This window comes from Pelodiscus sinensis, chromosome 4 (assembly GCF_049634645.1).
Source record: "Pelodiscus sinensis isolate JC-2024 chromosome 4, ASM4963464v1, whole genome shotgun sequence".
NCBI lineage: Eukaryota > Metazoa > Chordata > Testudines > Trionychidae > Pelodiscus > Pelodiscus sinensis.
Window position 1 is genome coordinate 106,759,829 of NC_134714.1, and position 16,086 is coordinate 106,775,914.

The window sequence follows — 16,086 nt, forward strand, 5'->3', positions numbered from 1 at the left end:
TTCTGTGTTTCCTTTCATTTCTTTTTCAAGTAATTTGCTTGCTAAGCTAAATTGCAAGAATATTGTAGCAGCTTATCTGAGGCATTTCATGGTACAGAGTTTATTGGCATAGTTCTTTCTGTGTGAAGAAATGCAGGGTGGGTAGCCTGGGGGAATTCCAACAGTAATCATTTTGCTAGTTAGGGTGACTGAGCAGTGCTGTTCAGTAAGTGTAGGGAGAGCCGGAGGGGGAGGGCTTGGTTAAACACTTGGTCTGACGTTGATGTAATCTTGGGCAGATTTTTTTTTTCTTTTCTGGTGAAGTCAGAATGTGGATGAGATGACATTCACATGTGATGGTGAAGGCCAAAGCTTGCCCCTCTGTTGGTGTAACCCTTGTCTCCATCAGCATTCTGTGGCACAGATCTCACTTCTCCAATTGGATTTTAGTAAATTCTTCCTTTGGTTTTGTATGTTTTTACTGTTCCAAAACAAACCCGTTGAAAAGCCCTTTGTTTTTCTGAATTCCAGAACATTAGATCATCTTGACCAAGAGAGCTATTTTGAATTACACTGGCTGCTTTGTGTTTCTCCTATTTGCTGGTAGGATGACTTCTTGAGGATGCTGCACATGCAGACCCTGATTGAGTTGTGATGACCAATGTTAAGTGGTTCCTACCTCTCAGCTGTAAGACTCTTGGGAGAGCGAGGCTTTGTCTAAACTTAAAAGTTTAAAACACAGCCGAGACAGAGTTTTGCACCGAAAGTGTGGCCACTTGCACAAGGGCTGGGAGAGAGCTTTCCCAGCACTGGAGGTAAACCACCTCCATGAGGGGAGTAGCTAACAACCTTATTCTTAGTGCTCACCTTGTGCACATGGGTGCTTTGCAGTGCTGTAACTTGCTGCACTCTAGGGCTATGTCTACACTGGCAGCTTCTTGCGCAAGAACATCTTGCACAAGTGTTCTTCTGCAAGAAGTCTTGTGCAAGAAAACGTCCACACTGCCATGTGCAAGCTGTGCTTTTGCACAAGAGCACCCATGGCAGTGTGGACGCTCTCTTGCGCAAGAAAACTCTGATGGCCATTTTAGCCATAGGGCTTTCTTGTGTAAGAAATCCCTGCCAAGCGTCCACACTTCCCTCTTGCGCAAGAGCTCCTGCGCAAGAGGGCTTACACCTGTTAAAAAAGAGCATAGCTCTTGTGCAAGGAGCCCTCTTTTACCACGCTGTACTGTAAATTTACTTGCGCAAGAGGGGGTGGGCAGTGTGGACGCTCTGCAGATTCTTGCGCAAGTACGGCTGTGCTTGCGCAAGAAGCCGCGAGTGTAGACATAGCCTAGGTGTATTTTCTCACTCCCTTCAGCCAGAAAGTTAGTGCCTTAAAGTGTCAGTGTACTAGCCTTAATTTCTACAAACTGCTGCTGCCAGCCGTGTTTCCCCTCTGCAAAATCTGATTTGTCATGAAGAGTAGCAGCATTGTGAATACATGTAAAAGGTAATAACAGATGCTTGTGGGAATGAAAGAGAAACTTTCCTTCATACCTAGAACCCATAAAAATGTTCTCTAGGCAAGACAGGCTTTACGGGGCCAAGTGTTGCCCTCATGCAGCTAGCCTTTTTAAAGGATCCCCTGGTGTTGCAAGCATAGTCAGTCTCTGGTGTCTTTACATAGGCACCTGGGTGCAGGCTGCCTGATCCTGCATCTGCCATGCATCTGCTTAGTTTCGTTGACTTGAGTGCAAAGCTAAGCATATGAGTTTTTGCAGGATTGAAACCTTGCAAGGTGAGAGGTACCTCAACGCTTCAGATGAATGCTTCTGAGCCTTCTTCATACTGTAACCCCATGTTGCAAAAGAAGAATTTTTTCCACACTGTCTTCCCATCTAGCCACAATAGGAGTAGGGATGTTAAATTGTGGTTTATCAGCTAATTGAGTAGTCAATGGAATTTCCATCGACTACTCAATTAGTCGATAAGGGGGCACTCGCTACCCCTGCCGAGGCTCTGTAGTTTAAATGTAGCAGGAGTCGGGTGTGCAGCAGCCTGGCTCTTACTACATTTAAAATGCAGAGCTACCAGAGGAAAGGGGTTAGCTCACACCAGCTCCGGGATGCTGCAGCTCTGCCCCCCTGCACCATGAAGACGGTGCTGGGGGGAGCTGTCTTTTAAGCCAGCTCCCCCCAGGAGTGGCTTCTACTTCCCCCATCCTTCTGCTGCTTCTGAAATAGAGGCAGCAAGGGTTGAGTGAGTGGTCGACTCCCTTACATCTCTAAATAGGAGAGGGCAAAGGCACGTTCCAAAGTCTGTTTGTGGCCCCTGGGTTAAGATTCTGTGCTAGACAGACCTCCTGTTTCATGTAGGCTTTGATTCTGTTTAATACAGATTCAAGAGAGGAGTCTCAGTTCATACAATGTGCATTTGTTATGTTCAAAATAGAAGGTGGTTTTTTTTTTTTTCTATTTTCAGCATAATGACAGGGTGGGAACTTATTCATTGTTAAGTGAATAAGCTATTTTCTCTGCCTTTCAAGTGTCCTTTAGGGAAACATTGATGCATTGTCCTCCTCTGGAATTACTGAGGCTGTATGAACACTGCCAAGTTTTGTAGCAAAAACTGCCTTTTTGTGACACAACGGTGAGTGTGTACACAATGCAACGCGACTTTTACTGGGGAAAAACGCCCAGTTCTGGCAACAAAAAACTTCCACCCTTACGAGAGACATTTTTTTCTTTCCCCCTCCTTTTATTGTGGACAAAGAGCCAGTGTAGACTCTGCTGTTTGTTTTGTTGACAGGATTCACTTCTGCCATTATCCCACAATGCCTGCCCTGATGGCTCTGCTGAGTTTTGATCTCTGCTGCCTTGCAGGCATGCGCCCCTCCCCTTTCATAGCTCCCTTTAGGGAACAAAGAACAAATCGTTGGACTGCTCCTGTTCTACCCTGCACTAGGAACATGGGTGTTGGGTGAAAGCCTATCTGGGGGAGGCAAGACCCATCCCACCCTCAGTCCGATCCTGTCTGGCCATGTAGAGAACCGGGACTATTGTGATGCCCCCAGCTGACCCTCCCCAGTGGCAGGGAAAGCCGCACTGCCCCCACCGTGGCCCCATCACCTCCCCCTGCCAGGCTGCTGAGCTGGACCACCTTCCCTGGGGGCTGGAGAGAGCCGGGATTCCGCGCTGCAGTTCCAGCCTTTCCCAGCGGCAGCCCCAGCTTCAGGCGGTCGGTCATGTAGGCAGTTTTGAGAAATCTTTGCCTTCCCTTGCCTACATTACCAACTGCCTATGACTAGGAACACACAAGCAGGCAGATTGCTGCCACTGTGGGTGGGGTGCAAGCTGCTGTGCAGCGCTGACATTGCTCAGCACAGAGAGCTCCCAGAGCTGCTCGTGGCGCTGCTCCCTGTAGGTGAGGTGGCTGTGGGAGAACTCGGAGCTCTGCCTTTCCACAACACTGCCCTGTGGGATACATACCCCCAGTGCATTGCACATACCATCGATGATGGTGCCCCTGGTACGGACATAATCTGTTGATAAAGGGAGCAAGTCTGGAGCCTCTGGCAATGTTTGCTTTGTCTTTTGAGTATCAACACAAGTTCTCTTGACAACACTTAATAGCGTAGATGTGGGCTGATGGCGTTCTATAGGGACAGTGTCCCTCCTGGCTTTAAAATGAGTTTTGCCGTTTACTTTATGAGGCTGGGATTTCTCCATGTGAATCTGTGAAAATTGATTTACCCATCCCATTTGTAAGATTGACAGACTCGAAACCCGTTTTATTTTGGCCCATAAAAGTTTGGTTATGCTACAGGCAGGACATTCAGCTGTAACATTCAACCCATAACATTTTAGTGCGTCAAGGGGAGGTCCCCTGCTACTGGCCCCCAGCTGGCCTCCCCTCACCGCTGTCAGTCATAGCCACTCCCCCAACTGTGCTGCCACATTCTGGCAGCCCAGACTGCCGCATCCTTGGCCCCACTATCAGGACTGCTGCGGGATCCCTGGCCACACTACTGTGGCTACCACAACCCCATTTGTGCTTCTGGGGCCACCAGCCCTTTTGCCTTTGGGGTTTCCAGCCAGGACTCCCTGGTCCAGGAACATCAGTTGTCCTGCCAGACCATGGATGGGGCCAAATGAGGGAGTCCCAGTTTTTGGGGGTCCAACCTGCATAATGGAACAACCCATGGCACTTGTCTTGGAGCCCAGGTCAAATGACTCCAGCTCATAGGTCTTGAGCTTCATGGCTAAAAATTGCTGTGTGTTAAGTTAACAGGTTCAAGCTGGAACCTGGGCTCTGAGATGCTCCTCCTTGTGAGACTTTGCAGTGTATATGTATCCTATGAGTGATCTATTTCTAAATGTCTTTTGAAGCAAGAGGCAGGACGTTTGACAAAATAAGCCATAAGGCTTAGTCCTGTCTGGCAAAGTAAATATGGTTATGTCCTAGGCTTTGAAACTAAAGAATCTTTATGATGCCCCATCAGCAATTTCCCTAAACAGGTAATATCTTTTCATTATTTAAACTGAACTTGTACAGTTAGTTTTAACTTTTAGAAGTGTGTGTGTGTGTGTACAGCAAATCAAGACCTGGCTCATATTAGAGAAATAATTTTTGGAGGTGGGCGTTTTTCATAACCCAATCCTACTATGCTCCCATGAGTAAGTCATAAGAGCTCTTGAAGTGAATGGTGAAAAACTTGATTTTTTTAAAATTCTATAGAACATATTGATCCAACTCTTCATGCATTGTATAGTATAAAAAAGGGGGGGGGACAGTAACTGCAAATGGACACAATGTCAGTTAATGGACTCTGCCTTTTCTCTTCCACTTCCTTGAAAATAAATTTAAAAATCAACACTTTCCCATTTATCATGCAAATGTGCAGAAGTCTTGCAACACAGGGTTAATTTAAATGATGGCAATTGAAGTCAGGAATAACATTGATTTTAATCATAGATTTTTTTTTTTAAATTTAACGTTTCCATTTGTACTTGTTACTTTTAACAGTGCATTCTTATTGGTTGACTTAAATCAATGTGTTTTAAAGGTTATAGCTAACGGTAGCCTTTGTAGTAGATTTGGTATATCTTTTTGCTATTGCTCTGTCCTAGATACATTTATTTACACCAGTATGTAGTTTGATATTTTCAGACTCTAATTATACATTATTAGTTTAAACTATACAGCTTGACCTCAAGAGATTAGATGTTTCCCTGATGCCCCATCAGCAATTTTCCGAAAACAACTTGACAGATATTAAACTTTTTTGTTCTGTTGCTCTGAGCAATTACAGGTTCTGAGGCTTAATTATTCAGTACCCTGTGTTGCAAGTTCTTGTACACTTGGTAGGTATTTGCAGGATAGGGCCTTTCAGTTATTAAAGCCTCTGATTGATATTTGAGAATCCCAGGGAAGTTTCTAAATTCAGGATCATCTACTTAAAACACATGAGCTTCCTGACTCGTGAATCCGTGGAATGCTACATGGTTTAAAAAAAGCCCGGGAGGGATGCTCTTCAGATGTAACAGATGTTTGGATGTAAACAGCTGCAGTTGGCATGTATCTAAAGGCTAGTACTGGAAGCTATATGTGCCCCTAATGTTTATTTTGTTAAAATTACACGGGTGCTGACTGTAAAACCAGTGCACGTGTCATTAAAAATCTGCTTTTAAGGGCTGGAAGATGAACTCGTGCTAAACATCATGATACTCAATTTATTTACTGCACGAAAACAATTTTGAGCCCTTTAAAACACAAGAATCCTTGTTATTGAGTCCTAGTTAGGAATATGGACTATTCCCCTTTGCACCTCCCACTGAACATGGGTCTTAATTCATTATGCTCAAGTGTTAAAAATCAGGGAATGTGGCATTAGTGGCCCTTCACATGCCCACTCTTTGTTTTATTGTTTGTTACGTAGGGCCTAGGGACCAACCGAGAACCTTATGCCCTAATGCTGGGCTCTGTTCAGACCTACAGTAATACAGTCTTCACCCTAGAGAGCTTGCCTCTTAGAAAAAGGTTAGTGTTACAATACAAAAAGCACCACAGTTTTATTTTTTTAATCTGGGAAATAAAGAAATAAGGTAACATTTCCTTTATATCCTAACCATACAAACTTAACTCTGCATGGGTGTTGAGAGGAACAAGGCTATCATAATATGGAAGGGGCAGCATTAATTTATGTGATTGCAGCAGAGTTTGAGCAGCCATTCTTCCAAGGTGCACATGACTTAGTGTCCTCCTTGGTGTGTGGCTAGGATTTCTCAGGATCCTTACCATGGCTGTCTCCTTAATGTATTGGGAAACCATGCCTTTCAGTATGCTCTTAAGGCCAACAGATTCAGGCTGTGTTATAGACTTGCATTCAAGAGTCCATATACAATCGGTAAAATGCTTTCTTATAAAGCATTTACATTTTTTGTTTGAAGCTTACTGTTACATTGTTCTGACTTACTTTTGCAGGCCAACCTATGCTTTGTGGACATAGACAACCATTTCATTGAACTGCCAGAGGATTTGCCCCAATTCCCCAATAAGCTTGAATTCATTCAGGAAATCTCTGAGATCCTAATGGCTTTTGGAATTCCACCCGAGGGAAACCTGCACTGTAGTGAAAGTGCCTCAAAGATGAAAAACCTCCGAGTATGTGATATAGTTTCTGATAAGAGAAATGGGAACATAGCTGGGTCACCTCTAAATTCCTATGAACTGCTAAAGGAAAATGAGACCATAGCAAGGCTGCAAGCACTTGTGAAAAGAACAGGGGTGAGCCTAGAAAAGGTAAGTTATGGAATTGCATGTATTCTCTTTGGGAGCTGTACTGTTGGATTGTGGTGATTGGCAAATGAGTGAGAGAGATTTAGGGAGTGATGGTCTAAACACCTGGGCCTTACCTCACTAGAAATAAATGTACTTTTAGTACATTAATTAACCCTTATTAACATCCTAGTATAGACAGAGGTGAGTTGTTTGGATATGGTTGAGGTTAACTCTTTGGCTCCACCAAACGTTTGCCTTGCCCTCTTGACATGTTAAAAATAGTTGCCTAAGACACTAAGATCTTCCACTACACTGGGGTCCGCCCCTTCTGGTAGTGTCTTTCCAACAGGAAAAAGTGCATATGTGTCAACACTGATTAGTCGCCACAAATAACACGTAGAAATTGATGTGTTGGCATTTCCCTGCTTCAGTTTCTCCACCTGTAGAATGTGGATATTACCGTACCTGCCTCAGGGATGCTTGGCGGTTTTATTCATTAATATTTGGGCATTTAGGGCCTAGTTTTCAGAGATACTGAGCATGTATGGCTCAGAGAATCTCAGGACCTCTAAAAATGGGACCCTACCAGCCTATTATTGAAAGGACTCCAAGGTTTGAGTTTTACGTTTTGGATATGGAGGGAAGATTCTCTCTATAAGGTTTGTTTGTCTTGCATGTTTAAATTGCTCCCCACAGATATCCCCTTTTATCAGGCTGGTTCTTGCTTGTGGTGCTTAAGTTAGTGTTACAAGAGGGGAGATTAAATGAAGGAACTGACTGCTGTAGGACTGCTTTGGGGAGTAGAGCTGCAGTGGGGGAAAGAAAATTGCATTAGGGTAGAAAAGGTAAGCATTCAGCTGTTGATACTAGACTCTCAAATCAGTTCTGTTTTCTCAGATTTTTCTCTTGCATTGTTTTTTCTTTGGGCTGGGGGCAATTGTGAAGAAGCTTTTGTTTTGCTTATTGCATTGGCAAATAGTGGGAGTGTCCATCTCCTGTGAGTTTCTGTGCATTCTGGCCTCACTGCACTTTCCTCCATTTTAGAAAATTGTTTCGAAGCTGCCCTTCCCCATTTACTAATTTTATGTAAAAATGTCTGATTCTGGATGTAGGGGCATAACTTCGGCAGTTTTTTCTTTTTAAATTGTTTGGTAAACAAAAACCAATCCTGAATTGACTAGCCTGTAGTGCCTGGCTCTGAAGCTAGAAGTAATTTCAAAATTTTAATCACTACATCTAGGATAGAGTCGGAAAGAACTGGAGAGAAATCATCGTAGAATCTATGGGTACAGCTGGTCTTTGGCTAAAGACTTTGTACCACACACTGAAGCTTGCTAGTGTCATCAGTGTGGCTTAAAATGCACTGGATAGCTGTTGTATGTGGGTGCAAGTCATAAAGTAGACTAATTCCATGAAATTATTTATTATAGTACTACATCCCAAAACTGAGTCGAGATACATGAATATGCACTCTTCCAGAAATTGTACATAGTTGGTCATGACTGAGATTTTCATAGTTTCTTAATGAATCGGTCACCCAATTCCTGTTAAAATTAATGGGAAATGAGCCTCCAGATCATATGTGTAATTTAGAAAACCTCAGCCCATGTCCTTTTTGAAATGACATTTTACTGCATTTTTTTGGCTGTTGGAGAAAGGGTATGGTTTTCAAATAAAGGGTGCCAGAACTTTTTTTGATTATGCACCTCTTTATTAATATGAAGGTCAATACATAATGATTTGGATTAGTAAGAAATACGGATTTATGATCCACCTGAAAAGTGCATAATCACCTAAAAATGTGTGGATAATAAAGTCTCATGTGTCTTCATAAGTGTTTTTATTTAAAGAACAAAGAAAGTAAATGATCTCTGTGTTTTCAATATTTTATCTATCTTTTTAAAATGCTCATTTTTAGCATTTTGAATATTAATGATTGGAACTCTAATCTCGTATACTAACAGGTGAATTATTAAATGTTACTCTCCTTGATCGCATTGTTTAGAACTTCATGGGTTATAGGTTAGAATATTTATTGGAGAAATGACAGTTGGATAACAAAGTGGGCCTTAATTCCTTATGTACCTAAACCACCTATGAAGGTAGGAATACATTTTGTTCTTGCATGTTCTCTTACTCTCTCAGTTGGAAGTACGAGAGGAGACCAGTAGCAACAAGGATCTCAAAGTTCAGTGTGAAGAAGAAGAATTCCGGATTTACCAGCTGAACATTCAAATCCGAGAAGTTTTTGCCAACCGTTTTACGCAGATGTTCGCCGACTATGAAGTGTTTGTCATTCAGCCCAGTCAGGACAAAGAGTCTTGGTTTACCAACAGGGAGCAGATGCAGAACTTCGATAAAGTAAGTTAGAAAAGAAGGACAAAGCATAGTCATATTTGTTTAAATAGTTATTACTGAAATCTGAAAGTACAAGTTATTAGAGGTAGTCAGAAAATGGGGCTGGAGTGGGAAAGGTATGTTGTGAACATTTTAGTTTCTTCACTGAACCCTTCCAATCAACTGTGAAAGAGCTGATTATTATTACTTTGATACATTATCAAATGTATACATTTGATACATTATTCTACTAATGCTGATACATTATTCTACTAATGGTATGTATTTGATTTGAAGATCTTCTAGTGCTGGTGGTAGAGGACAAAATGAGGTAGATGACAACAGGTTCTCCTCAGCTCCCGTAAGGCTCAGATTCCAAGAACTAGCCTGCGGAGCAATGTTGATTGAGTTGTTTTTAAAACAGTAGCATGAGCCTGTGTTGGTCGACCTGGGCTTGAAGGCTCGCTGCCACGGGCCGGGAAGACTTACGTTCTCGGATTGATTCAACTAACGTCCACTGAAGCCAGTGAAAAGACACCCATTGACCTCAGTGGGCTTTGGTTCAAAAAATAAGTGTATAATGTGTATATACAGTCTTGGTTTAGCCACAAGGGGAGATCAGCTCAGCTAAAATCTCAAAATGTTGGGTTTTTCTAATGTCCGTTTTATATTTTTGTTGTAAATGAAGTGCTGAAAATAGATGATTGTCAGGCAAACTAAAAAAATGTGCATAGTATATTTTTCAAGATGGAGTTGGCATGCAGAGTAAAATGGGACAATGTCTCCAACCCCTTCCCTCCTCAAAAACAAAAGGTTTTAGATGTGTCTCAAACTCTTCAATATGTCCTTGGTTAGAAATATTTTTGCTTAAATGAAATACAGAACTGTAACAGAGTATCATTCATACATGTATAATATATAAAAAAATAAAGTTTGTCTCTTGTTCTTCACTAGGCATCTTTCCTATCAGACCAGCCTGAACCTTACTTGCCTTTTCTCTCAAGATTTCTGGAGACACAGATGTTTGCATCTTTTATTGACAATAAGATTATGTGCCATGATGAAGATGACAAAGACCCAGTTTTGCGAGTGTTTGATTCTAGAGTAGATAAAATTAGATTGTTAAATGTTAGGACGCCAACTCTGCGCACATCTATGTATCAAAAGTGTACTACCATTGATGAGGCAGGTAAGAGTAAATTTCTTTTACAAGTAAAGTGATTCTCACTAGCATCTTCAAAATTAGACAACTTGTTAAGATAAGAAATTTTATCTGCCATAATTTGAAGCTAAACGTCTTAGAGTTTTAAAAACAAAAGAGAAGAGTTGAAGAGTGAGGCTCTGGTGTAGGAATAAATTCTCATGGAAAGGGAAATGGGAGAACCTGAGATAGCGAGATAGCTCTTTGAGAGAGATCTGCAAAGGATGAAATCAGCTCTGTTCTCCTCATCACCTGCCTGAGGATGGGACGTTCCCAATAAGACAAGCATCTCCCTGCTGTTGGTTGCAGTCCTTTGTTACAGTAGAGACTTGTTCACTTTTAGAGCACTGGCTATCTGTAAAGTTACATGCTTAAGAAATGTCTTTTTTTTTTAAAAAAAAACTTTCAGAGAAAGCTATTGAGTTAAGACTTGTGAAAATAGATCACACTGCAGTCCACCCACACTTGTTAGATATGAAGATTGGACAAGGAAAGTATGAGCTTGGGTTTTTCCCTAAACTTCAGTCTGACGTACTCTCCACAGGACCAGCAAGCAACAAGTGAGTATGCAAACTTTATAGTGCTTTGGATATTGGTGACATCAAAAGCATAAGCCCAAATTTAAGATGTCAAAAATGCAAATTTAATCACTTTTTCATGAGAAATGTCAGAATGACACTAGAATCTGGTGGACTCTCCAGGATCCTTTTAGTAAACAAATTGAACCAAGGAGGCCATTATTGCAGTAGGGACAGAGTTCAAGTCTTTACGTGACTTTAATTGATACAGATTAAAAGAGAGTCCTGTGCTACAGTTCAGTTATGAGCTAATGGCTTAACACAGGTCTACTCAATTTTGGAAACCCTGGGGGCCACAGTGATACTCACAGCACATGCTGAGGGCTGCAACTTAAGTGTGGTTGCATATACATGCAAATATATATGCAATAGCTTCTTTCACACTGATGGGCATGAATACAAAAATTAAAGTAAGACTACACAACACTCAGGCCCCATTTAAGTCAGTTCTGCTGATATTAATAAATGTACTATTTACCCTATTTCCTCCCATATGACAGCACTTTTCATGAGCAATGACAATGCAGTAATTTAACTACTAAACTGCAACAGAAGCCCATTATATTGACTACTTGTTTGTTTTGGTACCCACTTATGGACAGTGTGTTGAGCCCTGCATAAACTCAAACTGCACCGCAGGCCGCAAACAAACTGCACCACTGGCCATGTGTTGAGTAGTCCTGGCTTAACATACGGGACCGTCTCATAATGTGGGAGGAAAGAGGTAGAAGTGATTAGTAACTGCAGAGGTAACCAAGAAGTCTAAAAGAAATGGAAACTAGAAACTAAGTGCCCAAGACCATGTTTTTGCTTTTTCCCTAAGAAGATATTCTTCCAGGAAGATTTTATTTTCAAACATCACTGGTTCGCTACTTACAAAGAGGTGATAAATACAGTCTTCCTTGTGTGTGCTGGTAGCTAACCTATGTTTGGCACTGGTTCTGGCATGCCTCTTGCTAATGCCCGTTGTCAGTGAGTATTTTTTGTAATGTGGACAGACCCTGTTAGCAATCTAAAATGGAAACCTTTGCTCCTCTGCAGCTGAACTTTTGGTATCTAATGAATAATCTTGTTTGATCTGTAGATGGACAAAAAGAAATGCTCCCGCGCAGTGGAGGCGGAAAGATAGACAAAAACAACACACTGAGCACCTACGTCTTGACAATGATCAGAGAGAGGTGAAGACTGTTCAGTAATTGTACAATATGATTTTTATTACAGAAGTGTCACTTTCTTCCCTGCAGAATGTCAAATCAGTTACTCCATACTAAACCTCAGCTATTCCTTATTCTGATCTTTCAAAAATTAGAGTAGATCCTCAGCTAGTGTAAAATGCATAGCTCCATTGACATTAAAGGAGCTATGTCGGCAAGTCAGGATCTGTCCCATGAATATGAAACCAATGGTAAAACATGGGAATTAAGTTACAGTGGTTAAATGTCGCAAAAGTCCGATACCAGTATGCAGAGAGATGTGCATGATCTGATTTAAGTCTTGGGCTGCATTTGAAGGGTACATTGTTGAAAGTGCTGATTTTCAGCTATAAATATATTGCTTTGGGAGGATTCAAAATAGTTCCCATTTTATAAAAAGTGATGTTCCTTTGATAAGTATACTTCTGTGTTTCGAGGAGAGGGCCTGGCCTGAAATGAATAAATTCCAAGAATACCTATGTGAACCTTTAAAACTGGTATTAGTTGAGTCATATGATACCAGTTACTTAAGCAAGAACAAAATATTTCTCTGAACTTCATTGTACAAAAAATATGGCAATGTATAAAAAACATTTTTCAACTGTTTCGATTTATTTTTTTGATATGTGCTTATATATAAACAAATTAGGATACACTATTTTATATTGGGTTGAAGAATCATTTAATTTTGCTCTTGTTAAAGTTTATACCAAGATGTTTGCAGGAAACAGATTTTTAAAATATATATTCTTGTTCGTTCACTCCATTATTATATGTGAACAATGATATGAAAGGTTGAACTATATTTTCCATTATAAACCTTATTTTCCAAGGTTTTGTGACTTGGTCATAAAAATTGTAGTTGGAGATAAAATTGTCACCCCTTTTTTGTAACCATATTAAAAAGAAAAAAGGGTTTGTGCACTTTTAAGATCTACAAATAATGAATATGTACTGCTTTCACATGTTGTGTATTGTGCTATTTCTCATTGACATCTTCCATTTAGAAGAGGCAAAAGAAAACTGAGTAGTAGGTAGTTCTTACATTGCTTTTGACAAATACGGTGATGACACATATGAACCATGGAGGTATCAAATTGTAATTTATACATGTAAAGAGTCACTTCCTGCTTTCCTGGAATTTTTTTTAACTAAAGCTGAATATACTTGGCAAATGGTTAATTATCAGAGATCAGCTGTCTATAGATATGTCTAGACTACAGGCTTCTGTCAACAGGGGCTTTGTCGACAGATATTGTCGACAAAGAGCGTCTAGACTACATCCAGTTCTGTCGACAAAGCAAGCCGCTTTGTTGACATGAGAGTGTAGACGCAAAGGGCAGTGTAGATATAATAACGGCTTCTGTCGACAGAACTCTGTTGACAAAAGGTGTTATTCCTCGTAGAATGAGGTTTACCACTGTCAATAAAACTGCCGAGTTCTATCGATGTTATGTCGACAGAACTCGGCAGTAGTGCAGACGCAGGTATAGTTTTGTCAACAAAAGGCCACTTTTGTCGTCAAAACCCTGTGGTCTAGACACACCCTGGCTACATCTACACTGGCATGAAGTTTTCCGCTAAAAGAATTTTCGGAAAAGCGCGTCTAGATTGGCCACAGATGCTTTTCTGCAAAAAAGCCCCGATCACCATTTTCGCCATCAGGGCTGTTTTGGGGAAAATAAATCTCTGCTGTCTACACTGGCCCTTTTGCGCAAAAGTTTTTCAGAAAAAGACTTTTGCCCGAACAGGAGCAGCATAGTATTTCCACAAAAGCACTGACAATCTTACATGAGATGGTCAGTGCTTTTGCGGAAATTCAAGCGGCCAGTGTAGACAGCTGGCAAGTTTTTCTGCAAAAGCAGATGATTTTGCAGAAAAACTTGCCAGTCTAGACACAGCCCCTTAATATGTTAGGTAACTAATATATCTTATGAAGCATATTGTAAATATGTGTGCAGCAGATGGAATTATTCTGGCCTCACTTTAGATACTTATTAGTAACTCACTTTAGATACTTACTTGGAGTGATGCCAAAATGTATTGGTCGCATTATATCTGTGTGGAACCCCACTCCTGTAATTCCAGATTTTCCCCATTAGTCTGTAACAGCCATCAGGGATTAATTTTGAGTGATTTTTGAGGAGAATAGTGGTGACCCTTGTGGCTGGTAGGCAATTGGTAAAAATAAAAATTAACTTGAGCACCTGAGGCAATTATCTAGAAAGAAACATTGAAATTGAGATTTGACAGCTGCTAAAATTTTGTGAAGCTTCGTGATGAGAGTGCAGTAAAGGATGTGATTCTTTTAAATTTTGTATTTAATTTAATCAGTTATGTCTAAATGCTTGTTTTGCGCTTTACTTTATTTAAGCTTTCATTACTTATAGGTTTTATTTTGCATATTTATTTATTGGTCTGAGATTTAAATGGCATTGAATTGTTTCTTAATTGTTATCTTTTCTGTTTTTTGCATGCATGCTTTTATTACTTCATATTTGCTTATCAAACTTTTGCTTAACATGGGCTGTCTGTTTGCTACCAATCCTCTCCTGCCAGCATCTGGACTTTTCCTTGCCTGAGCTTCATTTGCAACTATATTTAAACTGGGACCAGCATGATTGGCCTTTCAAACCCTCTATAAAATCTGTATCAGAGCTTTACCTGGTATGTCCTATGTCTAATGTGATCTGTAGTAATGGCATCAACAATGCATAGTTAAATATACGTATTTCATTGTTCTTCAGCCTGTTTCAGAAGCTGGATAAAGTGTTCTTTTTTCTTTGCCTTTTACAAACACTATTTATTCATTATGATGTTTGAAAGATTTCAGTCAATCTCAACCCAAAGCAATCAGATACTGCCCTTTCACTAGTGTTGCTGAAATGTATATTGGAATACCGCAGTGGTAGATCTTTCAAAACTTCATGAGTCAAGGAAATACGCTTTCCTCTAAAATATTGATTGTTCTTTTTTAGATTTGTAGTATTTGATCTGGTTCATAATAGACTACTGCTTCAGTTATTATACTCCTTAGTGTAGCTTCTGCCTTTAGTCAACCGGTTAAGTATGTCTACACTGCAGTCTAGTTAAGACTCACTAAATCAAGCTCAGAGTCCACCCTGACCAGCGTCCGGTACTCCTGCTTTTGTGAGGAGTAAGGGAAGCGAATGGGAGTATTTGCTCCAGTCAGCCTCCTGCGGTGTGGACGCTGCCAAGCTCGGCTTAATGTAAGCCAACTTCAGCAATGTATTCTACGTCAGCAGTTCCCAGCTGCTGGTCTGCTGGCTGCCAGGCCACGGATGCTCTGGGAACCGGGGCTGGGTATGCTGCCAGCGCCTTCCTGCCTGCCATGGCTGTTGGGAGAGGTGCCACGCGGAGCCCAGCAAGGCTCTTCCTGTGAAGCAGCTCAAAGAGAGGTCATTTGGGTGGTACTGCGCAGTGCAGGTCCAGTCATGCCACACCGTGAAGGGGTGAGTGTGACTCCCACCTGGCATGGTCTGTCCTGCCGTGGCCCAGGCTTGGTGTGACAGGCCTCCCTGTCCACTGGCCTCCGTGCCTGAGCCCTGCTCTGGTCAGCAGGGGATCTGCAGGAGCCACTGGCTCTGAGCCGGGCCCGTAGTCCGCACAGGCTGGCGGGAGCGGCCCGGGACTGGTGGCACAATTCTCCCATGCAGCGCCATTGCTGGGGGCTGCAGCTATGCAAATGCTGAGCCGTTCATCCCTGTGCAACTGCCCCCACACACTGGGACCTGCCACTTCCTGCCCAAGTCACTGCGTGGGTCACTCCAAGCAGCCTCTTTCCCGTCTTCCAGCCATCTGTGCCCAGCCCTCAGGCTGCTGGGTTGTGGGTTTTCTTATGGATACCTGGTGCATGCAGCAAGCAAGAGAAGATTAAGCTATTGATTTTTCATTAGGGGTTTAGTGTCACATTGTGTGTCCAGGTAACCCTGACACTCATCTGCAGGAAGGTCAGCATACTGCTCTTCGAAGGATGCCAAAAACAACTCTCCTACTCTTTCTCTGATTTGAT

At 41.6% G+C, this 16,086-nt stretch overlaps 1 protein-coding gene across 5 annotated transcripts in view; it reads left to right on the forward strand.

Moving 5' to 3' along the window:
• Positions 1-16,086, forward strand: part of DENND5A (DENN domain containing 5A) — a 144,305-nt gene that overhangs the window by 83,909 nt on the left and 44,310 nt on the right. For 4 of the 5 annotated variants that reach the window (XM_075927961.1, XM_075927963.1, XM_075927962.1 and 1 more), the window contains exons 6-10: positions 6,448-6,765; positions 8,890-9,105; positions 10,036-10,270; positions 10,692-10,842; positions 11,945-12,038. In XM_075927961.1, coding sequence (XP_075784076.1) covers positions 6,448-6,765; positions 8,890-9,105; positions 10,036-10,270; positions 10,692-10,842; positions 11,945-12,038 — 1,014 coding nt within the window. Of the gene's footprint in view, positions 1-6,447; positions 6,766-8,889; positions 9,106-10,035; positions 10,271-10,691; positions 10,843-11,944; positions 12,039-14,612; positions 14,721-16,086 lie in introns of all 5 variants that reach the window. The other variant, XM_075927965.1, reaches the window with a different exon arrangement.